This window comes from Erpetoichthys calabaricus, chromosome 5 (genome assembly GCF_900747795.2).
Source record: "Erpetoichthys calabaricus chromosome 5, fErpCal1.3, whole genome shotgun sequence".
In the NCBI taxonomy this organism is placed as follows: domain Eukaryota; kingdom Metazoa; phylum Chordata; class Cladistia; order Polypteriformes; family Polypteridae; genus Erpetoichthys; species Erpetoichthys calabaricus.
The window spans coordinates 169,448,106-169,467,062 of NC_041398.2; the positions used below are offsets into that span (position 1 = coordinate 169,448,106).

An 18,957-nucleotide genomic window follows, 5' to 3' on the forward strand; every position below is an offset into this window, starting at 1 on the left:
ATAAAGTTAATTTAAGGTTACGGTTTACACCGTGCTTTTTTATACCTCGTGTCTTCTCATTAAACTTGTATCTCGCGAATATGGTATTGCAAACGGCAGCGTTTCTATAAACTTAATTTAAACTTACGGTTTACACCGTGCTTTTTTTATACCTCGTGTCTTATGAAGATGCTTGTATGCGTCACTCACTCGCTTCTTATTGTTTCGCTGCCTTGTCAATTGTGTAATGAATGTTTTCTTCAGCGCTCTTTAGGGCTCCTCCTTTTCTACGTACTGGGTTCACAGTCAGTTCACGTGATTACGTGGGAGGCGTGATGACGCAACACGCAACTCCGTCTCCTACGGCCATCTTGCTGCCTTCCATTACAGTATATGGACAAAAAAGAGGTTCCAGTTATGACCATTATGCATAGAATTTCGAAATGAAACCTGCCTAACTTTTGTAAGTAAGCTGTAAGGAATGAGCCTGCCAAATTTCAGCCTTCTACCTACACGGGAAGTTGGAGAATTAGTGATGAGTGAGTGAGTGAGTGAGTGAGTCAGTCAGTCAGTGAGGGCTTTGCCTTTTATTAGTATAGATTCAGGCCAGGGAGTGGCGAGGAGCAGTAAACTTTCCTCTTTTATCTCTGCAAACCAGACACCTTATTATCACCTTAAATTTTACTGACCTCTCATCACTAACTTCGTTCATTTCTTTGTCAAACTGAACAATTTTTCGCCTTGCCAGAAGATCATCAATCAGTCTCTGTTTAGGGCTTGCAGCAGAAGCATCCCTATTGCCACCTGCATGAGGAAAAAAATACGATACAGACCACATGATTGAAAATAATGAAAGACATACTAATTCATGCAACATGGCAAAAGGACAATTATTATTGTGTTAGCATCTTTAAATAATATAAACTGCAGGCATTTTTCTGCTTCTGTCAAACAGCTTGTTTTGAAAAGTAAACAGAAGTCTTATTCATGCCTGCATTTAAGTATTATTTAAAAGCAATAAAAAGAAGAAAAAAAACAAGGGATTATAAAAATGGATACAATTTTTGGTATGGGTTTTTAGCACATTAAGCTATTATCTTAGCAAAACACGTTATGCAATTTCTATTCATGGTAACTTACATCTATTATGTAAACAATTTCAAAAATTGAAAATAGATCAATTACAGTGATAATTGCTTTAAACCATTAATAAAAGCTGCCCAATGTACTCACTTAGCTAGATATAGCTCATTAATCTTGGACATTTCACTTCAGTAAATGCACTGAATTTAGCAGTTTTCAGATTATGTTTAGTCATATAAATTATACCTATGTTTTCTATTCCTAGATGTCTGAGAACAAAAAACACAATGTTTGTACAGGATATGTGAACCAGATAAAAGAAAGAAGAATATTAAAAATAAAAGTTAAGGTTATAATATAATCCATATTAAGTTAATCTCCACAGATTTCTTTTTTATATATATTACTACTCATAATAAACAAAGCACTAAAAGGAGGTTAACATCATTAAAATAAATATTTGTTTTCGATATAAACTGCTTTTATAACTCCCCTAACAAATAAGATGTGTTTTATCAATTATTATTAAATATAACCTGTTAGTATTCTATACTATAGTCACAAGGATGTTTAGTTATGATACATGAACTAAAAAGCCCAGTAGCATCAGTTGAAGAAACATCACCTGAATTAAGAATTCAAAAATAGCACTTTAAATTAAAACAAATCTGCCAACAGTCGACATTTAAAAGAAAAACAAACACACACATACACACGCATGAGAAAAGAGAAAAATACCTTATTTCCTCCAACAATCATTGCGAAACACAAACTTTTATAGAAAGAAAAAAAAAAAAGATTTAACATCCAATTTTCTATTGTCACTAATAACAACCCATGGTGTTTTCATTTTGCTGAAGAAACAAGCTTTGATAGATAGGTTCTTTTATCTCCAGCTTTATACTATACCAAAAACACCCACATACCTAAAAACAGGCAGTGAAGAACAAAACATGAGAACATTAGAAGAGAAAAAAGCACTTCACTTAGCTTTTAATGGTAATGTAACATCTTAAAACAAACTATTGTGAAGGCAAAATCAAACAAAAGTCTCTACTACAGAGATAAATTTCTTGTCAGTGGCTCAGATTTTAATCACTCCAGCTGTGTCCATGTGGTTTGGTTTTGAGAAAATGACCAAAGGCTGGATCGTTTGATGTCTTCTAAGACAGAACTTGGATGTTAAGCCATGAACATACAAGAACCAGTAAAAGCATAAATCATAATGAAATACTAATTATCGATTACATTTGCACACTACATCGTTTGAAAACCACACAAGATGCCAAAAAATGGTGGTTTTCATTTCAGTTAGTTACTTAGTTACAAATATAATTCAGTGTCAAACTTATGCCTTTTTGAGTTCATTGTTGTGCAGCACTTCCAAAACATTCAGCCTTTCCCAGGATGTGCCTGTCAATCTCTGCCTGAATGCTATCTTCTGGCAACTCCTAGTAAGCTAGGGCAGTTCACAAGGTCTCCTAAATCCTGTTGAAATTAGGAGTACTTTCCTAAATTAGGAAAACTGATAAAATGTTTTTTACTCCTTAGACTAGGACTAAATTTGCATCATGCTGACATTTCTGAGCCAGTTATGAGTGCTTTCTTACTGTAAGTCAAGTCAAGTTGGGGAGCATGCACCGGTATAGTGCTTTGCTACACCCACTATTAGGTGAAACAACTCGGGATCCTGGTTGCAACATCCCAGGCAGTCACACGGTCCAGTCCCACCCTCCGGATAGTGTCCATGTCTCACAACCATATAGCAAGACAGTAAGCACCAGTACACTAAAGTCTTGGACCTTCGTCCTTTTGCATAGATATAGGGAATGCCACACACCCCTTTCTAGCGACCTCATGACCCCCCATGCTCTCCCAATCCGTCTACTGACTTCATAGGAAGAGTCACCAGAGACATGAATGTCACTGCCAAGGTAAGTAAACCTCTCAACAAGGTCGACACTCTCTCCGCAAGCAGACACACTTCTGATGGCTGTGCCCAAGAGGTCATTAAAGGCCTGGCTCTTGCTTTTTATCCATGACACTCACAAGCCCAGACACTCAAGACTCCTCACAGTCTCTTGAGCACCCCGATCAGAGTATCCATTGAGTCCATGAAGATCACAGCAAAGTCAAGATCCATGAATCTTTCTTCAGCAACAGATGCCCCACACCCGCTGGACCCCACGACCTTGCCCAACACCAAGTCCATGCAAGCATTGAACAGAGTAGGAGCAAGAACACACTCCTGACACACCCCAGAATCAACTGGGAAAAACAAAGAGGTTCTGCCTCCACTTTGCGCAGCACTCAAAATAGAAGTGTGCAGGCCGGCCATTATATCCAGCAACCTCGAGGGGATCCCGCGAACCCTCAGGATGTCCCACAGGGCAGCTCGATCAACTGAGTCAAACACTTTACGAAAATCGACAAAGGCTGCAAAGAAACTCTGCTGATATTCGCATTTGTGCTCCATGAGAACCCTCAGTGCCAGGATGTGGTCGATGGTAGAAGACTTCTTAGGTGTAAAACCAGACTGTTCCGGTCGCTGGTGGGTGAGCAAGTGATCACAGATCCTACTGAGGACGACCCTAGCAAGGACCTTACCCGCACCGAGAGCATTGTTATCCCCCTGTAGTTGTTGCAATCCAGGCGATCACCCTTCCCTTTCCAGATAGGGACGACAAGTCCCGTTTTCCAGTCAGTTGGGATGATGCCAGTCTCCCAAATGGAAGCAAACATTGCTTGCAATGCCAGGAGGACAGCCTTACCACCAGCCTGGAGAAGTTCACCCCGGATACCACATATCCCTGTAAGATCTGTAAGACACATAATAAACACGGACACTGGTCTTGAAATGTCAACAATTTAGAAAAGAAACAATTCTACAGAGTGCCCTCACATACAGCCAGGGCCCTTTGCTGGCCAGGACGCCTCCCCGCTGGAGGGAAACAGGGGAAGGAGCATATTTGCTTTGGCACAGCTAAGATTTTATAGAATTAAGACAATGTAATAGAAATTTGAGTAACATAAACAAATTGTACATTTATGAACTAACCCCTAATTCCAACCCTAAATTGTTTTTCAAAATGTTACATCTTGTAAGGAAATCATGAATATTTGAGATTTTAAAACATGCAAACAATATTTCTTTGGCAAGCAGTTTGCTCTAGTACTTAAAGTGCTCAAACCAGAACTTCAAAGACAGTAGTTTCCCCTGCAGCAGACCCACTGTGTGAAGCTTGACATTTTTCCAAATTAATTGTTAACCCAAGCATTATTGTGTGCAGTGAACAAATAGCTCTTTAGCTTGCGCACATGATGTTAGTGTACCTGGGTTCTATTATCACTCATTAAATCACAAGAGCTCCTGGAAAGATGAATGATGAATACTTGCAACAAACCTAACAAGCAGATGACCATGTACACTATGACTTCCTTAATCTTTTGTTCGCCTCCATTGAAGTATTCATCGATATATTTTCAGATTAAATCAAAATATAGGTCAAAGTTGAAGGAAGACTGGCTGCTATCACATACTGTACTCAGAATAAACAATTAATAAGGCTTTAGAGGATCTTTCTAAAACATGCCTAATATTAAAACAGCAATAAGATAAATAACTCTGAACGGATGTAGAATAGCGCTTTAATTAGCCTTCAAAATGGAGGTGAATTCATCACACAAGAGAAAAAAGTAATTGATGGAGAAACAATGAAAAGATTTTTGTAAGCACATTTTATAATAATAAAAACAAATGCAGATACATTTATTTGCACATAAAGTGAGAATGATACAGTTAATTCATAATGTGGCTAAATTATCTTGAACATACACTATATGTTGGAAAACATGCTAATTTCTTCTCAAACACTTTTCCCAGCGAGGGTCACGGCAGCAGTAGGCAAAGCAGGTTAGTCCAGCTTCCTCTTTCCCAGATATAGATTCCAGCCAGTTAAGAGTTATAATTTCTCTATCATCACCTGCCTTTCCCACAAGGTCTCTGTGTGACATGCCCAGAACAGGTGAGTAAACCTAGGAGGGCATCATCACAACATGCATAAAACCACCTCAACTGGCTCCTCTTAATCCAGAGGAGCAGCAACTCTACCCTGAGGCTTTCCTGAAGCCCTGAGCTTCTCACCCTATTGTGTAGTGTTAGCCCAGCCACCCTGTAAAGAAACCTAATTTCTGCCACTTGAACTTACAATCTCATTCTTTTGGTCATTACCCACAGCTCATGACCACAGGGGACAACACAGATGTAGATCAACCGGCACATCGAGGGTTTTGCCTTTAGAATCAGCAACTAATTCACCACCATGAGCCAGTACAGTGTTTGTAGAACAGCTGATACCACTCTAAACTGCTTGTTGAACTCATGTTCCCTTTTTCCATCACTAGTGAAGAAGACCTTAAGATACTTTAACTCCTCCATCCAGGGCAGTTGTTCTCTTCTCACAAGAGAGAGCAATTTGATCTTCTCCACTTCTGGAGCCAGGCCTGGGGATGACATCCACCAATAAGTGCCTGGTAGTCAGGAAACCTACATAACCCAGCCAGACCAAGCCCGAAATGAAAATATGGAGCAGTCTTTTTGGGCTGACTACCTGCAAGATGAAGCGCAAGGATCGGATAAGATGTTAATATAGTGGTGGGCATAGACTAGAAAAACCTAGACAGACTAGACAATAGCAATGGAGACTGGCTTTGGAAGCATATTTTCAAACCTGCTTAGGGGTCACCCACACATAATCTAATTTTGAAACCTCAATTTACCTTACCTACACAACTTTAGGGATGTTGAAGGGAATTCATGCACATAATGAGGCACAGTATCTGAATTCAGTAGGTATGAATCTTTGAGGCAGCAGCATTACATATGCTACTATGCTGCCCTATGCCAATTGAATTATCCAATATGCTTAGTAATTGTGCATTTTTCCAGTACGAGCAAAGGATGGGCCTTTTATAAATTGCTTAGTTGTTATATATATAAAAAAAAAAAAGTTTTCTGAAAATTACCCTTGCTGATGATTGGAATTAACATTGTAATAATGAAGGAATTAAGAAAAGAATTGAAACAAAAAGCCAGTGTGACATATATCTAATTAAAGAGGACAATATTAAAATTGTTACTCTGCTTAAATCTAATACAGTGGAACCTCGAGATACGAGCACCTCTGTATACGAGAAATTCAAAATACGAGGAAAGTATGAGCGAAAAATTCAGCTCTAAATACGAGCATTGGCTCGCGTAACGAGCCACGAGCTGGGCTGTGGGTATAGCTCGCGGCTTAGCAAGGGGGCGTGGTAGCAGTTGCGAGCCGCGATCTGCGGTGTCTGCGTTTCTCACTTAAGTGCACAGGTGGGAAACTGCCCACATCCATGATTGTTCCTGTGGCTGATGGGCTGCAGCTGCCATGTCCTCCCCGCATATATAGAGAAGCGCGAGCCAGTTAAGGGGGAGAAAAAGTAAAAGAAGAGAGAGAGAGAGAGAGAGAGAGAGAGAGAGAGAGAGAGAGAGAGAGAGAGAGAGAGAGAGGCAGGAGAGCAGGCTCGCGTGTAGCTGAACAGGCGAGCCAAACAGCTGAAGCAGGACGGTGTAGAGAAGGTCAGCTGCATTAAGAGTGTCTCGCCTGTTGCAGAGCCCGCAGGTGAGACGCTAACAGAGAAGAAGCACCGGCGATTGTCATCTGTTTTTTAAAGACGGCATCCTTTTGACGTTTTAACCTCGTGTTAAAGGATTGTTATTCTTGTGTATTTTAAACCTCCACTTCACAACTGTTTTAAGGATTATTTATTTAAAGATTTATTGAATGCTCTACTGCACTTTGGACACCTGTTTTGATTCTTTTAATAATCAGTTATATTATTTACCAGTGTTATTTATTAAAGGTAGACTACAGTATATATAATTTATCAGTGTTATTTGTTAGGAAAATTGATTTTTATGTTAATATATTTGGGGTGCAGAACGGATTAACTGGATTTCCATTATTTTCAATGGGGAAGTTTGTTCTAGATACGAGAAATTCGCTATACAAGCTCAGTTCTGGAACGAATTAAACTCGTATCTAGAGGTTCCACTGTACTTTTTTTAAAAGTCTACGGAAGGGAATACTTACTAATCATGAAGTGGATTAAGTGGGTCAGAAAATGGATGAATGTATGAATGTTTACTGACCTTTGTTTAGCTCTTTTTCAAATTCTTTTATTTTTTCTACAGAAAATGTTCCATATTGTTCTGCTACTTCTCTTCTTAGCAATTTGCCATTCATATAATTTTCGATAGTCTTGGGCTCTTGTGATGATTTTTTCCTATAAAAACATGAATAATTTGTTCAAATTCTAAGAGTAAAATGATGCTACAAAACATTATTTCAATATTGGAATACAATACTGAATCCTTCTACAGATAACTTTTCCTTATTATTATGCGCAACAGGTTTTGTTGCAGCAAAGGTCTTTACTTGATACAATTTCCACAAGTACCCTAAGTTCTTGTCTATAAGCCGGACTCATGTATTAGCCGGAGACCAAAAATCATACGAATTTTTAAAATAAAATCGTATCATAGATAAGCCGGACTCATGGATAATCCGAACGTACTATAACCTATAACTAATAGAAGGGAGGGAGGTCAGTGGTCTCACTCGCGCCCATTTAATTTCTTTAAGGGGGGAGAGAGTGTGAGATATTGCCGTCTCTCTCACTCCCCACATGGCGCGGTTGGAGCGGCCGGAGCGCGTTCTTTCTGCTCTGGGCGTCGCCGAGTCAACACGAGCGCGTAGCGGGCATTTAAATTGTGATTTTATATGTAAGCATATTTAAATATATATCGCGGATTTCTGCGGACAATGGGTCTTTTAATTTCTGGTACATGCTTCCTCAGTTGGTTTGCCCAGTTGATTTCATACAAGGGACGCTATTGGCAGATGGCTGAGAAGCTACCCGGCTTACTGTTCTCTCTCTCTTGCGCTGACTATCTGTGATCCTGACGTATGGGGATTGAGCAGGGGGGCTGTTTGCACACCTAGACGATACGGACGCTCGTCTAAAAATGCTGAAAGATTATCTTCACGTTGCTATCTTTTGTAAAGCTGATTCCTGAAAAGACATGCTGCACAGTGCTTCGCATACTTAAAAGCTCGAAGGGCACGTATTGATTTTTGACTGAAAAACAAACTCTCCCTCTCTCTCTCTTTGTCTGCTCCTGACGGAGGGGGTGTGAGCTGCCGCCTTCAACAGCTTTGTGCCGCGGTGCTTCGCATACTTAAAAGCCAAACAGACATATTGATTTGTTTGCTTCACTGCTTTGAAGAGGAAGATATGTTTGCATTCTTTTAATTGTGAGACGGAACTGTCATCTCTGTCTTGTCATGGAGCACAGTTTAAACTTTTGAAAAAGAGACAAATGTTTGTATGCAGTGTTTGAATAACGTTCCTGTCTCTCTACAACCTCCTGTGTTTCTGCGCAAATCTGTGACCCAAGCATGACAATATAAAAATAACCATATAAACATATGGTTTCTACTTCGCGGATATTCTTATTTCGCGGGTGGCTCTGGAACGCAACCCCCGCGATGGATGTATAAGCCGGACTTATGTATAAGCCGATATTCTATTTTTTCATTTTCACAACTTTTTTCCTTAGATAAGCCGCGGCTTATTGACAAGAACTTAGGGTAATAAGTTTGCCTTGGTCATCTAAGCATAGTTCAAACACCTAAGGCACCATGTATAACATGATGTGTAGAATTCACACTAAAACTGAGCGTGCAGACAAAACTAGGAATGTGTGTATGCACAAAAAAATTCAGATACATAAAACTGTATGCAAGCTAAGTTCCACGCACTTTCCCTTTATAAATTCCAATCAACAAGAAATTTAATGCATATGCACACGCCTACAGAACCAAAAATCAATATAAATAGCCCCTTCTGTTCAGTGTTTTCTTTAAAGACAATGACAAAAGCATGTGTGAAAAAGAATTTCAGCAAAATGAAGGCTTTGCTCAGTGAAGTGGAAGCAATGAAAAAATGTACTATTTGGTGGCTTAAGTAGTGGTATATAAGCAATAAAAGGAAACTGATGGGGTGGCACAGCATGGCGAAGGCACTCAAAAGTTCAGAAAGTTGCCCAGTGCCAGAAATAAAAAAAAGAAGTGGGCAGATATCAAAGTCGCAATGAAAAGGCAAATCGCCACCCACCACTTGAGTGTCACAAGGAAGTGTATTAGGGTGTCACACACGTGTGTTTAGGAGACAGCTAAAGTGCTTAAATACATGTGATTCCATGCCAGACCAGGGGGTGGCGAAGTGCACTAATTTTCCCTCTCGATCTTTTGCAGACCATTCTAGGGAAATCCCGCCCGGCTCTGGGGCAGTCACTGACGTCACTTCTGGTTCTGGTATTGATGACATCACTTCCGCTACTGGCCTTTAAAGCTGCCATCTTGCTTCATTGGAGTCAGTTTTGTTTTGGACTCTGTTGAATGAGCATGTCTCTATTATTTAATCAGTTTTGCAGCCGAGAACAATTATATGGGTGGCTGCCCCAAACCTTCTTGATGTCTTATGGTCGTTTTTCTGACAGTGGCGTAGTCGGCAGGATGGAGAAAACCCTGAAGAGAACGGGACCGGACCTGAATCATGTCCAGGTGGGAGAGTACCTGGGCCGAGCTTTCGGGTGGGGAGTGCGTCTCGGATTTCGGAAAGAACCGGTGCAGACTCTGCTTCCTTTGTCTATCTCCGGGTCACCTAAATTAAATAGGGAAAGTGTCGATGGGACACACAGACGTGGGCTGGTCTCTATGGGGGAAACGATGGGGACTTATTATGCTCTCTCGGAGGAGAGAGTTGTCCTTCCCACTGGAGCTAAGGTCCCAGAGGAAAGTGGACATTCCCCAGACCAGCAGGTGAGGAAAGTGCAAAACTGGAGGTTTGACCCTGAACGGTCTACCTGAGAACAACTTGACGTTCTCTGGGAAGAGGTGGCAGGCTGGTTAAGGCCCGCTGAATGCACCACCTTCCAATTAGTGAAAAAAGTGGCCTGTTTTCTACTCATAAATAGCGTGCCAGAGCATTTCACCCAGCCGGTCTGGGGAGAATTTTCGAATGTAAACGAGCTCATTGAAACAACTAGGGCAGCCTCGCAATTTGGGAGAGCAGAACGGTCCTTAAGTGGACGCCGTAGAGATTACGTCCCTCTTAAACTGCCCTCTCTACATAAACCGGCGTTTGCACTGGAGTCCCCAATTCCACAGACATGGTCCTCGCTCGGAGGCGAGGCGGAATGTAAATGGAGAGAGAGGGATGGATTGTGTGCACTTTCAAACCCCTTGTTAATGGCTCATAAGGGAGAGGTCATTGTAAATGGTTACAAGGTGGAAGCCCTATTTGATTCCGGCAGCAACATTTCTATTGTTGATCGCCGATACGTACTACCGCGACAGTGGTTAAAAACAAAGACCAGACTTACCTGTGTACACGGAGATGTCCACTCATATAACTCCGCCCGATGTTTAATCTGCCATGGAGGATCACTCAAAAAAACTAACTGTAGAGGTCCTTCCAAATCCACCGTGCGCTGTGATACTCTGGCGGGACTGGTCTGACATTAAAAGCGGTGAAGTACTGATTTCGCCTTATTCGAAATTGGGCCTAGTAACAGACGGGAATCCACCATCTCAGGTTGTCTCCACACCGTGTACGCAGCCAGTGGAGAGAGGTATGGGAAACCACGAGGAGGATGGGGAACTTCCCGGACCGTCGCGGACTAATACGTCATCAGTCCGCATCTCGCCAGAGCGGGAGGACTCTCCGCCCCTTGAGGTCAGTCCAGACCCTCTCTCAGATCTGAGCTTTCAATTCAGACAAACACCGGCATCATTTAAAAGGGAACAATGGAATGACGATTCCTTTAAGTTTGCTAAGAATGTAGTAGTCCTCGTCAACGGCCAACGCACCATTCAGCCCATGCCACAAGGACCCCACTTTGTGATAGAAAATGATTTATTATATCGGGTCAGTGAGCACGAGGGGGGGGTGCGGAAGTTGTTGAACTTTCCGGTGGCAAGTTTGTGAGTTAGCACATGCTCATCACCTAGGAGGCCACTTGGGCACCGAGAAAACATTACAGCATATTAAGCTCCGTTTCTATTGGCCGGGAATTAACGAGGAGGTTCGCCACTTCTGTATTTCATGCCCGGAATGTCAGCTGCGGCAAATTCCTAGGAGGGGCCGTGCTCCTCTCGTTCCCCTTCCCTTAATTGATGTCCCCTTTGAAAGAATCGGGGTCGACATAGTAGGACCCCTGGAACCCTCGGCCCAAGGACATAAATATATATTAGTCCTCGTAGATTATGCGACCTGATATCCAGAAGCTGTTCCGTTGCGCTCAGCTAATTCTAAAGCCATCGCATGGGAACTAATGGGAGTCTTTGCGCGAGTTGGGCTCCCTAAAGAAGTCCTTACAGACCAAGGGACGCCGTTTACCTCGGAGACGTTCAAGGAAACGGCCAAGTTTCTTAAAATAAAGCACCTGAAAACCGCGGTGTATCATCCTCAAACCGATGGTTTAGTAGAGAGATTTAATCAGACTTTCAAACAGATGCTTCACAAGGTGGTCAGCGGGAATGGGAGGAATTGGGATCAACTCCTCCCCCTCGTACTCTTTGCCTACAGGGAAGTCCCTCAACGGGGTTCTCACCCTTTGAATTATTATATGGACGACAACACCGGGGCATATTGAACATTTTAAAAGAAGGTTGGGAAGGAGAGGCTCTTCCCTCGACTAATATTTTGGAATATATCGCGCAGTTATGCGATAGATTTGAGAAAATTCGGCCCATATTAAAAAAATCACATGAGAGGCGCAAGCAGCACAGGCCCACTATTATGACCATGGCACAGCACTTCGGGAGTTCCAGCCGGGGGATCGGGTCATGGTATTAGTTCCCACCTCCCACTCTAAACTACTTGCCCATTGGCAAGGGTCATACGAAGTTAAACAGAGAAAGGGACTTGTCGAATATTTGGTGAAACAACCCAATTGTCGACTGAGTGAGTGGATATATCACGTGAATCTGCTGAAACCATGGAAGGAAAGGGACCCTGATCCCACCTCCGGCCAGCCCCGCTCCTTCTTTGCTCAAAGTAACACACTTAACTTTGGGTCTAATTTGAATAACTGACAGAGGCGAGAGCTAGAAGCAGTTATCTCGTCCGTCCCAGAGGTGGTGGGCGAAATCCCAGGAAGGACCTCTCTGGTTGCCCATGATATTATGACTGAACCTGGGGTCATATTCCGAGAACGGCCCTATCGACTTCCTGAGGCAAAGAAAGCTGAAGTGCAACTGGAAATCAAGTGCATGCTGGACCTAGGAGTCATAGAGGAGAGTCATAGTCCCTGGTCCAGCCCAATTGTCTTGGTCCCTAAGCCGGACGGGAGTTGGAGATTTTGCAATGACTTCCGTCGGCTTAATCAGGTCCCACAATTTGATGCTTATCCAATGCCTCAAGTGGACGACCTCCTTGAAAGGCTTGGACAGGCAGAATACCTGACCACACTTGACATGACCAAAGGGTACTGGCAGGTTCCTTTAACGGACTCCGCAAAGGGTAAAACCGCATTTAGCACCCCTAGTGGGCACTGGCAGTATCGTGTCCTTCCATTTGGGTTACATGGGGCTCCTGCAACTTTCCAGCGTCTGGTGGACAAAGTGCTCCACCCCCAAAACACGTATAGTGCTGCCTACCTGGATGACATTGTCATCTATTCCAGCACCTGGAAGGAACACCTACAGTACGTCGGAGCGGTATTGCGGACGCTGGGTGAAGCCGGTCTTCAAATCAATCCAAAGAAATGTTTCTTTGGATTGGAGGAAGCCAAATATTTGGGCTACCTGGTGGGTTGTGGTACAGTGAAGCCTCAGTGCTCTAAAATAGAAGCCATTTTGACATGGCCCCGTCCACGAACCAAGCGGCAGGTCCAGGCATTTCTGGGATTGTACCACGCTTTTCGGAGAGAGCCATGCCCTTGACCAATTTAACAAAGAAGAGGACTCCTAACACTGTGGTATGGACTGATATGACTGAGGCAACCTTCAGTGACTTAAAAAGGGCCCTGACGTCGGCACCCATTTTAAAGGTGCCTGACTTTTCACGGCCTTTTATCCTCCAGACGGACGCTTCGGACACAGGCCTAGGGGCAGTGCTGAGCCAAAGTGTCGATGGTGCTGAACACCCCGTCATGTTCCTGAGCCGGAAACTGCTGGATCGGGAGACCAGATATGCGGCAGTGGAGAGAGAGGCTCTTGCGATTAAGTGGGTAATTACACAGTTGAGGTACTACCTCATGCACCTTTACAGTGGATGGCCCTGCACAAGGAGTCTAACCCGCGAGTCACGAGATGGTTCCTCAATCTGCAACATTATAAGTTTTCGCTCATTCATCGGAAGGGTTCTCTACATGCCAACGCCGATGCTCTCTCCCGCGTTCACGACCTCTTGGTGCAGAATGTCTGACCCGACGGGTCTGGGCTAAGGGGGGGGCCCTGTCACACACGTGTGTTTAGGAGATAGCTAAAGGGCTTAAATACATGTGATTCCATGCCAGACCAGGGGGTGGTGAAGTGCACTAATTTTCCCTCTCAATCTTTTGCATACCATTCTAGGGAAATCCCGCCCGGCTCTGGGGCAGCCACTGACGTCACTTCTGGTTCCGGTATTGATGACATCACTTCCGCTACTGGCCATTAAAGCTGCCATCTTGCTTCATGGGAGTCAGTTCTGTTTTGGACTCTGTTGAATGAGCATGTCTCTATTATTTAATCAGTTTTGCAGCCGAGAACAATTATATGGGTGGCAGCCCCAAACCTTCTCGATGTCTTATGGTCGTTTTTCTGACAAGGGCCACAAAGAAGAAAAAAAATAAATAAAAATAGGGACACAGTGAAGAAAAAAAAAAAAGGCTCTATGTCCACTTTAATCTTGTAGTTTATTTTGTCATTAAACTAGACATTGCAAGCTTCATCTTAAAATTGATGTTTAATTTACTGGAGCTTGTTAATTGTTATGTGCTACTGAAACGGGTTTCCTCCTATGCCAACAGGAATAGGTTTCATTCATGATATTACAGCTCTCTGAACATTTTAGAATACCAAGATGTACTGTATATTTGATATTATTTTCATGATGAAATGTATTAAATATGAGGGAGCACAGTGATGCAGCAGTAGTGCTGCTGCTTTGAGGTAAGGGGGGGTGTGGGGCATCCTGGGTGTTCCCTGCCTAGAGTTTCTAGGTTTTACCTGGTGGGTTTCCTCTACATCCTTTAAACCAGTGGTCCCCAACCTTTTTGACAGCAAGGACCACTTTATTGGATGCAAATTTTTCCACGGACCGGTGGGGGGTTGGGCTTGGGGGCTTCGTTGGTTGGGGGGGGCAGTTTTATACACAATTTACATAACATTTCTATTATTATTAAAGTTATTAAGCAGTTCGCATACGTTTGCAATCTGAGATTTTTCTTCTTTTTTTGCATATAACAAAGACATATGCTTTACATTTGCCAATCCAACAGATTGCACATCACAAACATTAACACTGCAATCTTTTTTTCGTGTCTGCCGTTTCTATAGGAGGGTGACAATGAGTTAAATTCCAATGGATGTTTTTCAAATGTTGACAAGAAATAAGCAGAAAGAATCAATGAAAACCACAGACAACAAAAACAGCAAAAAAAAACAGTACGAGGAAAGTTCGAAGAAAGAGATTTTTTTACAATGTTTCTGTTTGGGGATCATTGTGCAAATGTGTACAACTGAGCTGCGACCACCGATCTAACTGCTCTGTGGATGATTCGTTCAAGCATTTCAAGGTCACTTCATTGTAATGAAAGCATCTGTTGAATGTACTTCGTAGTAACGTGATTTCTATAGACTCATGTCATATGGGGAAACTGTTGGGACCATAAAAATACTTTTGTTGTAATAGTCTCTCACCTCGGTCTCTCTCCTCTCTCTGCACCGCTGCAAAGCCCCGCCCGCCAAGCGTTCTGAAAAGTCTGAGTGAGTCGCCGTTGCCGGCAGTTCTCTCGCGGCCCAGCTGTCAGACGGCTGCGGACCGGTAGTGGGTCGCGGACCGGGGGTTGGGGACCACTGCTTTAGACTGCTTCCAAAGGCATGCAGGTTAGGGGATTTGGTGATGCTAGTGTATGTGTATGCTCATAGTCACCCTGCGATGAGCTGGTGCCCCGTCCAGGGATTGTTCTTGCCTTGCACATGCTTGCCAGGACGTGCACAACTCTGGACAGATGGAATAATTAAACACAAATAACAATATACAGTATATAGTATACATTATTTAAATTAATTTATCTGTAAAATGTAATATATATGGGGCGGCACGGTGGTGCAGTGGGTAGCGCTGCTGCCTTGCAGTTGGGAGACCTGGGGACCTGGGTTTGCTTCCTGGGTCCTTCCTGCGTGGAGTTTGCATGTTCTTCCCGTGTCTGCGTGGGTTTCCTCCCACAGTCCACAGATATGCAGGTTAGGTGGATTGGCGATTCTAAATTGGCCCTAGTGTGTGCTTGGTGTGTGGGTGTGTTTGTGTGTGTCCTGCGGTGGGTTGGCACCCTGCCCGGGATTGGTTCCTGCCTTGTGCCCTGTGTTGGCTGAGATTGGCTCCAGCAGACCCCCGTGACACTGTGTTCGGATTCAGCGGGTTGGAAAATGGATGGATGTAATATATATACTTTAATGCATTTCATCATTAGAATGATATCAAGTATACATCCTAGTATTCTAACAGTACACTAAATCGACTTAGAAGCCAGCCATCATCATGGGACACAATATCAGTATGACCTGTAAAATATGTGCTCTCTAATTCTTCCATTTGCAATGATTTTTAACAATGCTAAAGCAGCCACAGTAGTTGGAATAGTTTACCCATTCCATGCACCATCACATTGTTACAGATTGATTACAATCAAGTGCCTTACATTTGTAAGCAATATGAAAATAATTTTGGTGTGCTTGATAAAGCTGGTATCATGGATGTGAATCTAAAAAAAGAGAAAGCACACAGAAACAGTAGCAGTGTTTTGATGCTGGGAGCCACTCATTTGCAAAACAGACCAGAAACATGCATATGCATGGTCTGAGGCAGCTATGAAAATGTGTGGCTTTATGCCAAGTTTAAGTTTTATACATTTCAAAGGGAGTATGGAAATGGGTGTATGCATCATTTTTGGGGGTACGCACCATTTATATATGAGGCCTCTACTGACTAACTTGCATTTATCTGTATTTGATTACTTGTATAAAGTGCTGTTTAATTTTCCCAACAATTACAATACTTGGCTACTGTATTTGTATTTACTTTTTTTATATACTGTACTCAGCTGTCAATGTCAAAAAAAAAGGTACTGTACTCCTTATAGTTATAAAGGCTTGGATTCTGGGGAATGGTGCTAAAAACCAAGAACAAGTGAATCATATTTTATCTACAGAAACATGTTAAACCACAGAAATTACAAGTAACATTTTTGGCATAAAAATTTTAGTGGAGCTACAGAGAACTGGGAGAGAGACACTGTCAAAAGGGACAGGCCCATCCTGGAGAGGGTATGCTCATGTTTTATCATGTGTGAGTGACTGAATGATGGAGATCAAGTACTTAAAGAGCACAACTACACAAAATCTGGATATCTCAGGAAGGATCCTGGTTTGGATCAGTTCAGCTCATTAAGTAGGCAAAAGGAATGAGGATTGTGACACACAATGAGTAATGTGAAGTGTTTTTCATGGACATTTTTATATTGTATGCTACTCTCCAGCCTTGTTCAATCACAAATGTTGTTTATTTTTTCACCAAACTACATGGGGTGAGTAACATATAAAAGAGTAATTTTTGGGTGAAGTATTCCTTTAAGGTAAAACACTGTAAGTTGAGTTCTCGCCACATTAATGCCATGAAAACAACATTGACTATTCAGTTTTAAGTTACCTTTCTGATACCTTAAAGTCCATGGTATCTGTGCAAAGACGCCCGTTAGTGAACTCGGATTCTCAAGGCAAGCTTCACTGAAAAGGTAAAAAAAAAAACAGAACAATGTAAACAAAATATAAACCACACAGAATTAAACAGAAAGTAAATACCAAAACAGAAAGAACTAAGCAATCTCCAAAATGGGGTAAACACTTGAAAAAACCACTCATTTTAGAAAAGGACCCTGAACATTTACATTTCAAATGCAAGACTACACCCAGGTAAACCCACAAAGACACTGCTCATTGAAAACAGACTGCAGCCAAGCCAGCTTTTTAAATCAATGTTCTTTGAACTGTGAAATGGCTGCAGCACTAGCCACATGCCTTTCAAGATATTTACAGTTTTCTTCCTTCACATTAATATAATTCAATAATTTTTGGACTGCAGTGTAAACAATAAAGCACAGGAGGAGTAGGCTGGGAGCATTTACTGATCTAGCACGTTGCTGTGCCCACCACAGAATCCAAAATTAGGACCCAAGTGCAGTTGTGCAATGTTTGACACCTCAGCACCACACTGAAACAGTGTGAGGTTTTTTTGCAGTCACTGGGGTGCCAATCCTGCCACCAATCCCAAATTCTCCATGCAAGTTGGAGGACCTGCTTGCAGGGCTGGATGCAAGCTAACATCATAACCAGGATAGAGCAATTGCAGGTTAAGGGTCTTGCTCAAGGGGCCAACATTGTGGAATCACTTCTTTACAGGATTCAAACTGGCAACCTTCCGATTGCCGGGGCAGATCCCTAGCCTCAGAGCCACGACAATGATTCACTAAAGTTAACCATTCAACAAAAATTGGACTGGGCATCCCAGGCCATCTGACATGGGTTAAGGATTCTGAATTTTAATTTAATGGGATTAATTTTATTAAGACTGCTTAGTTTCTTGTGCAGAATACATGCTATGTCTCCAAACAAAATGAGAGGGGCTGCCAGACAGTGTTGCAGATAATACAATCGGTTTAAAAATTCAAAATAACTAACAAATAAAGTGAACACAGCCAGTAAAAAGAGCCGTATTCTTTATTAAACAACGACCGGTTTTAATCCTATGGATTAAGATGAATGGGCTTGAACGACGCAGCCGCAGAACTGCCTACATTGACATCATCATTTGCGTAGCGAGAGCTACTTAGCAGGCTGCAGCACATCATGTGTCAACGCATACTCTGCCATCGAGAACTCACCTACGTAACCCAAACAGTTGAGCTACAAAAGTAGAAGAAAGAATTACCTGATAACTTAATTCGCTGTAAAAGTGCTGCATTGACAAACTCTTGTTTACCCAGAAATATGTTGAAAATGGGAGAGACACGAACGCCGCAAGTTACTGTTGTTACCTTGAAAGCAACTAAGAAATTCGAATTACCTTAGCCGCCCTAGAAGAGCACCTGTACACTGTGAAGGGCTCTGCCTGTTGCTAGGAAACGCAACAACGAACGCGTCATCCGGGTTACGCGTGAATCCGGCCTCCAAAAAATACACCCGTGAGAAGAAGTTTCTGCACTTGAATATTTTAAGATTGTCGTACCGAAGTTCGATCCTTGAGGGTGAATGCTGTTTTTCATTCCGCATTAATATCGTAATTAAAAGGCAGTTGCTGCTGCTAAAGATCTTTGTTTTATTAATTACACGCTTCTGCATTCACTATTTTAATTGCTTGTTGTTATAACCAGTTGAAAATGGGTGCAAATGGCAAAAAAGTCCCAGGTTCACAATCTGATTCAGCGGTCCTCGAGTTCAGTGCCGTTGGCCTCCAGTAGCTGCAGATTTTCATCACCACAAGAAAGTCTACTTTCAAAAAGACTCCTACCTTAAATAAGCAAACTTTTAT

The 18,957-nt window shown here is 42.4% G+C and overlaps 1 protein-coding gene across 2 annotated transcripts in view; it reads right to left on the reverse strand.

The window, feature by feature from the left end:
* Positions 1 to 18,552, reverse strand: part of LOC114652678 (uncharacterized) — a 120,475-nt gene extending 101,923 nt beyond the window's left edge. The window contains exons 1-4 of one of the 2 annotated variants that reach the window (XM_028803011.2): positions 18,493 to 18,552; positions 17,080 to 17,156; positions 7,250 to 7,383; positions 669 to 783 (exon numbers count right to left, since the gene is read on the reverse strand). In XM_028803011.2, the coding sequence (XP_028658844.2) occupies positions 669 to 783; positions 7,250 to 7,383; positions 17,080 to 17,102 (272 nt within the window). In that variant the 5' untranslated portion in view covers positions 17,103 to 17,156; positions 18,493 to 18,552. Of the gene's footprint in view, positions 1 to 668; positions 784 to 7,249; positions 7,384 to 17,079; positions 17,157 to 18,357 lie in introns of both variants that reach the window. The other variant, XM_028803010.2, reaches the window with a different exon arrangement.
* Positions 18,553 to 18,957: the final 405 nt, after the last annotated feature.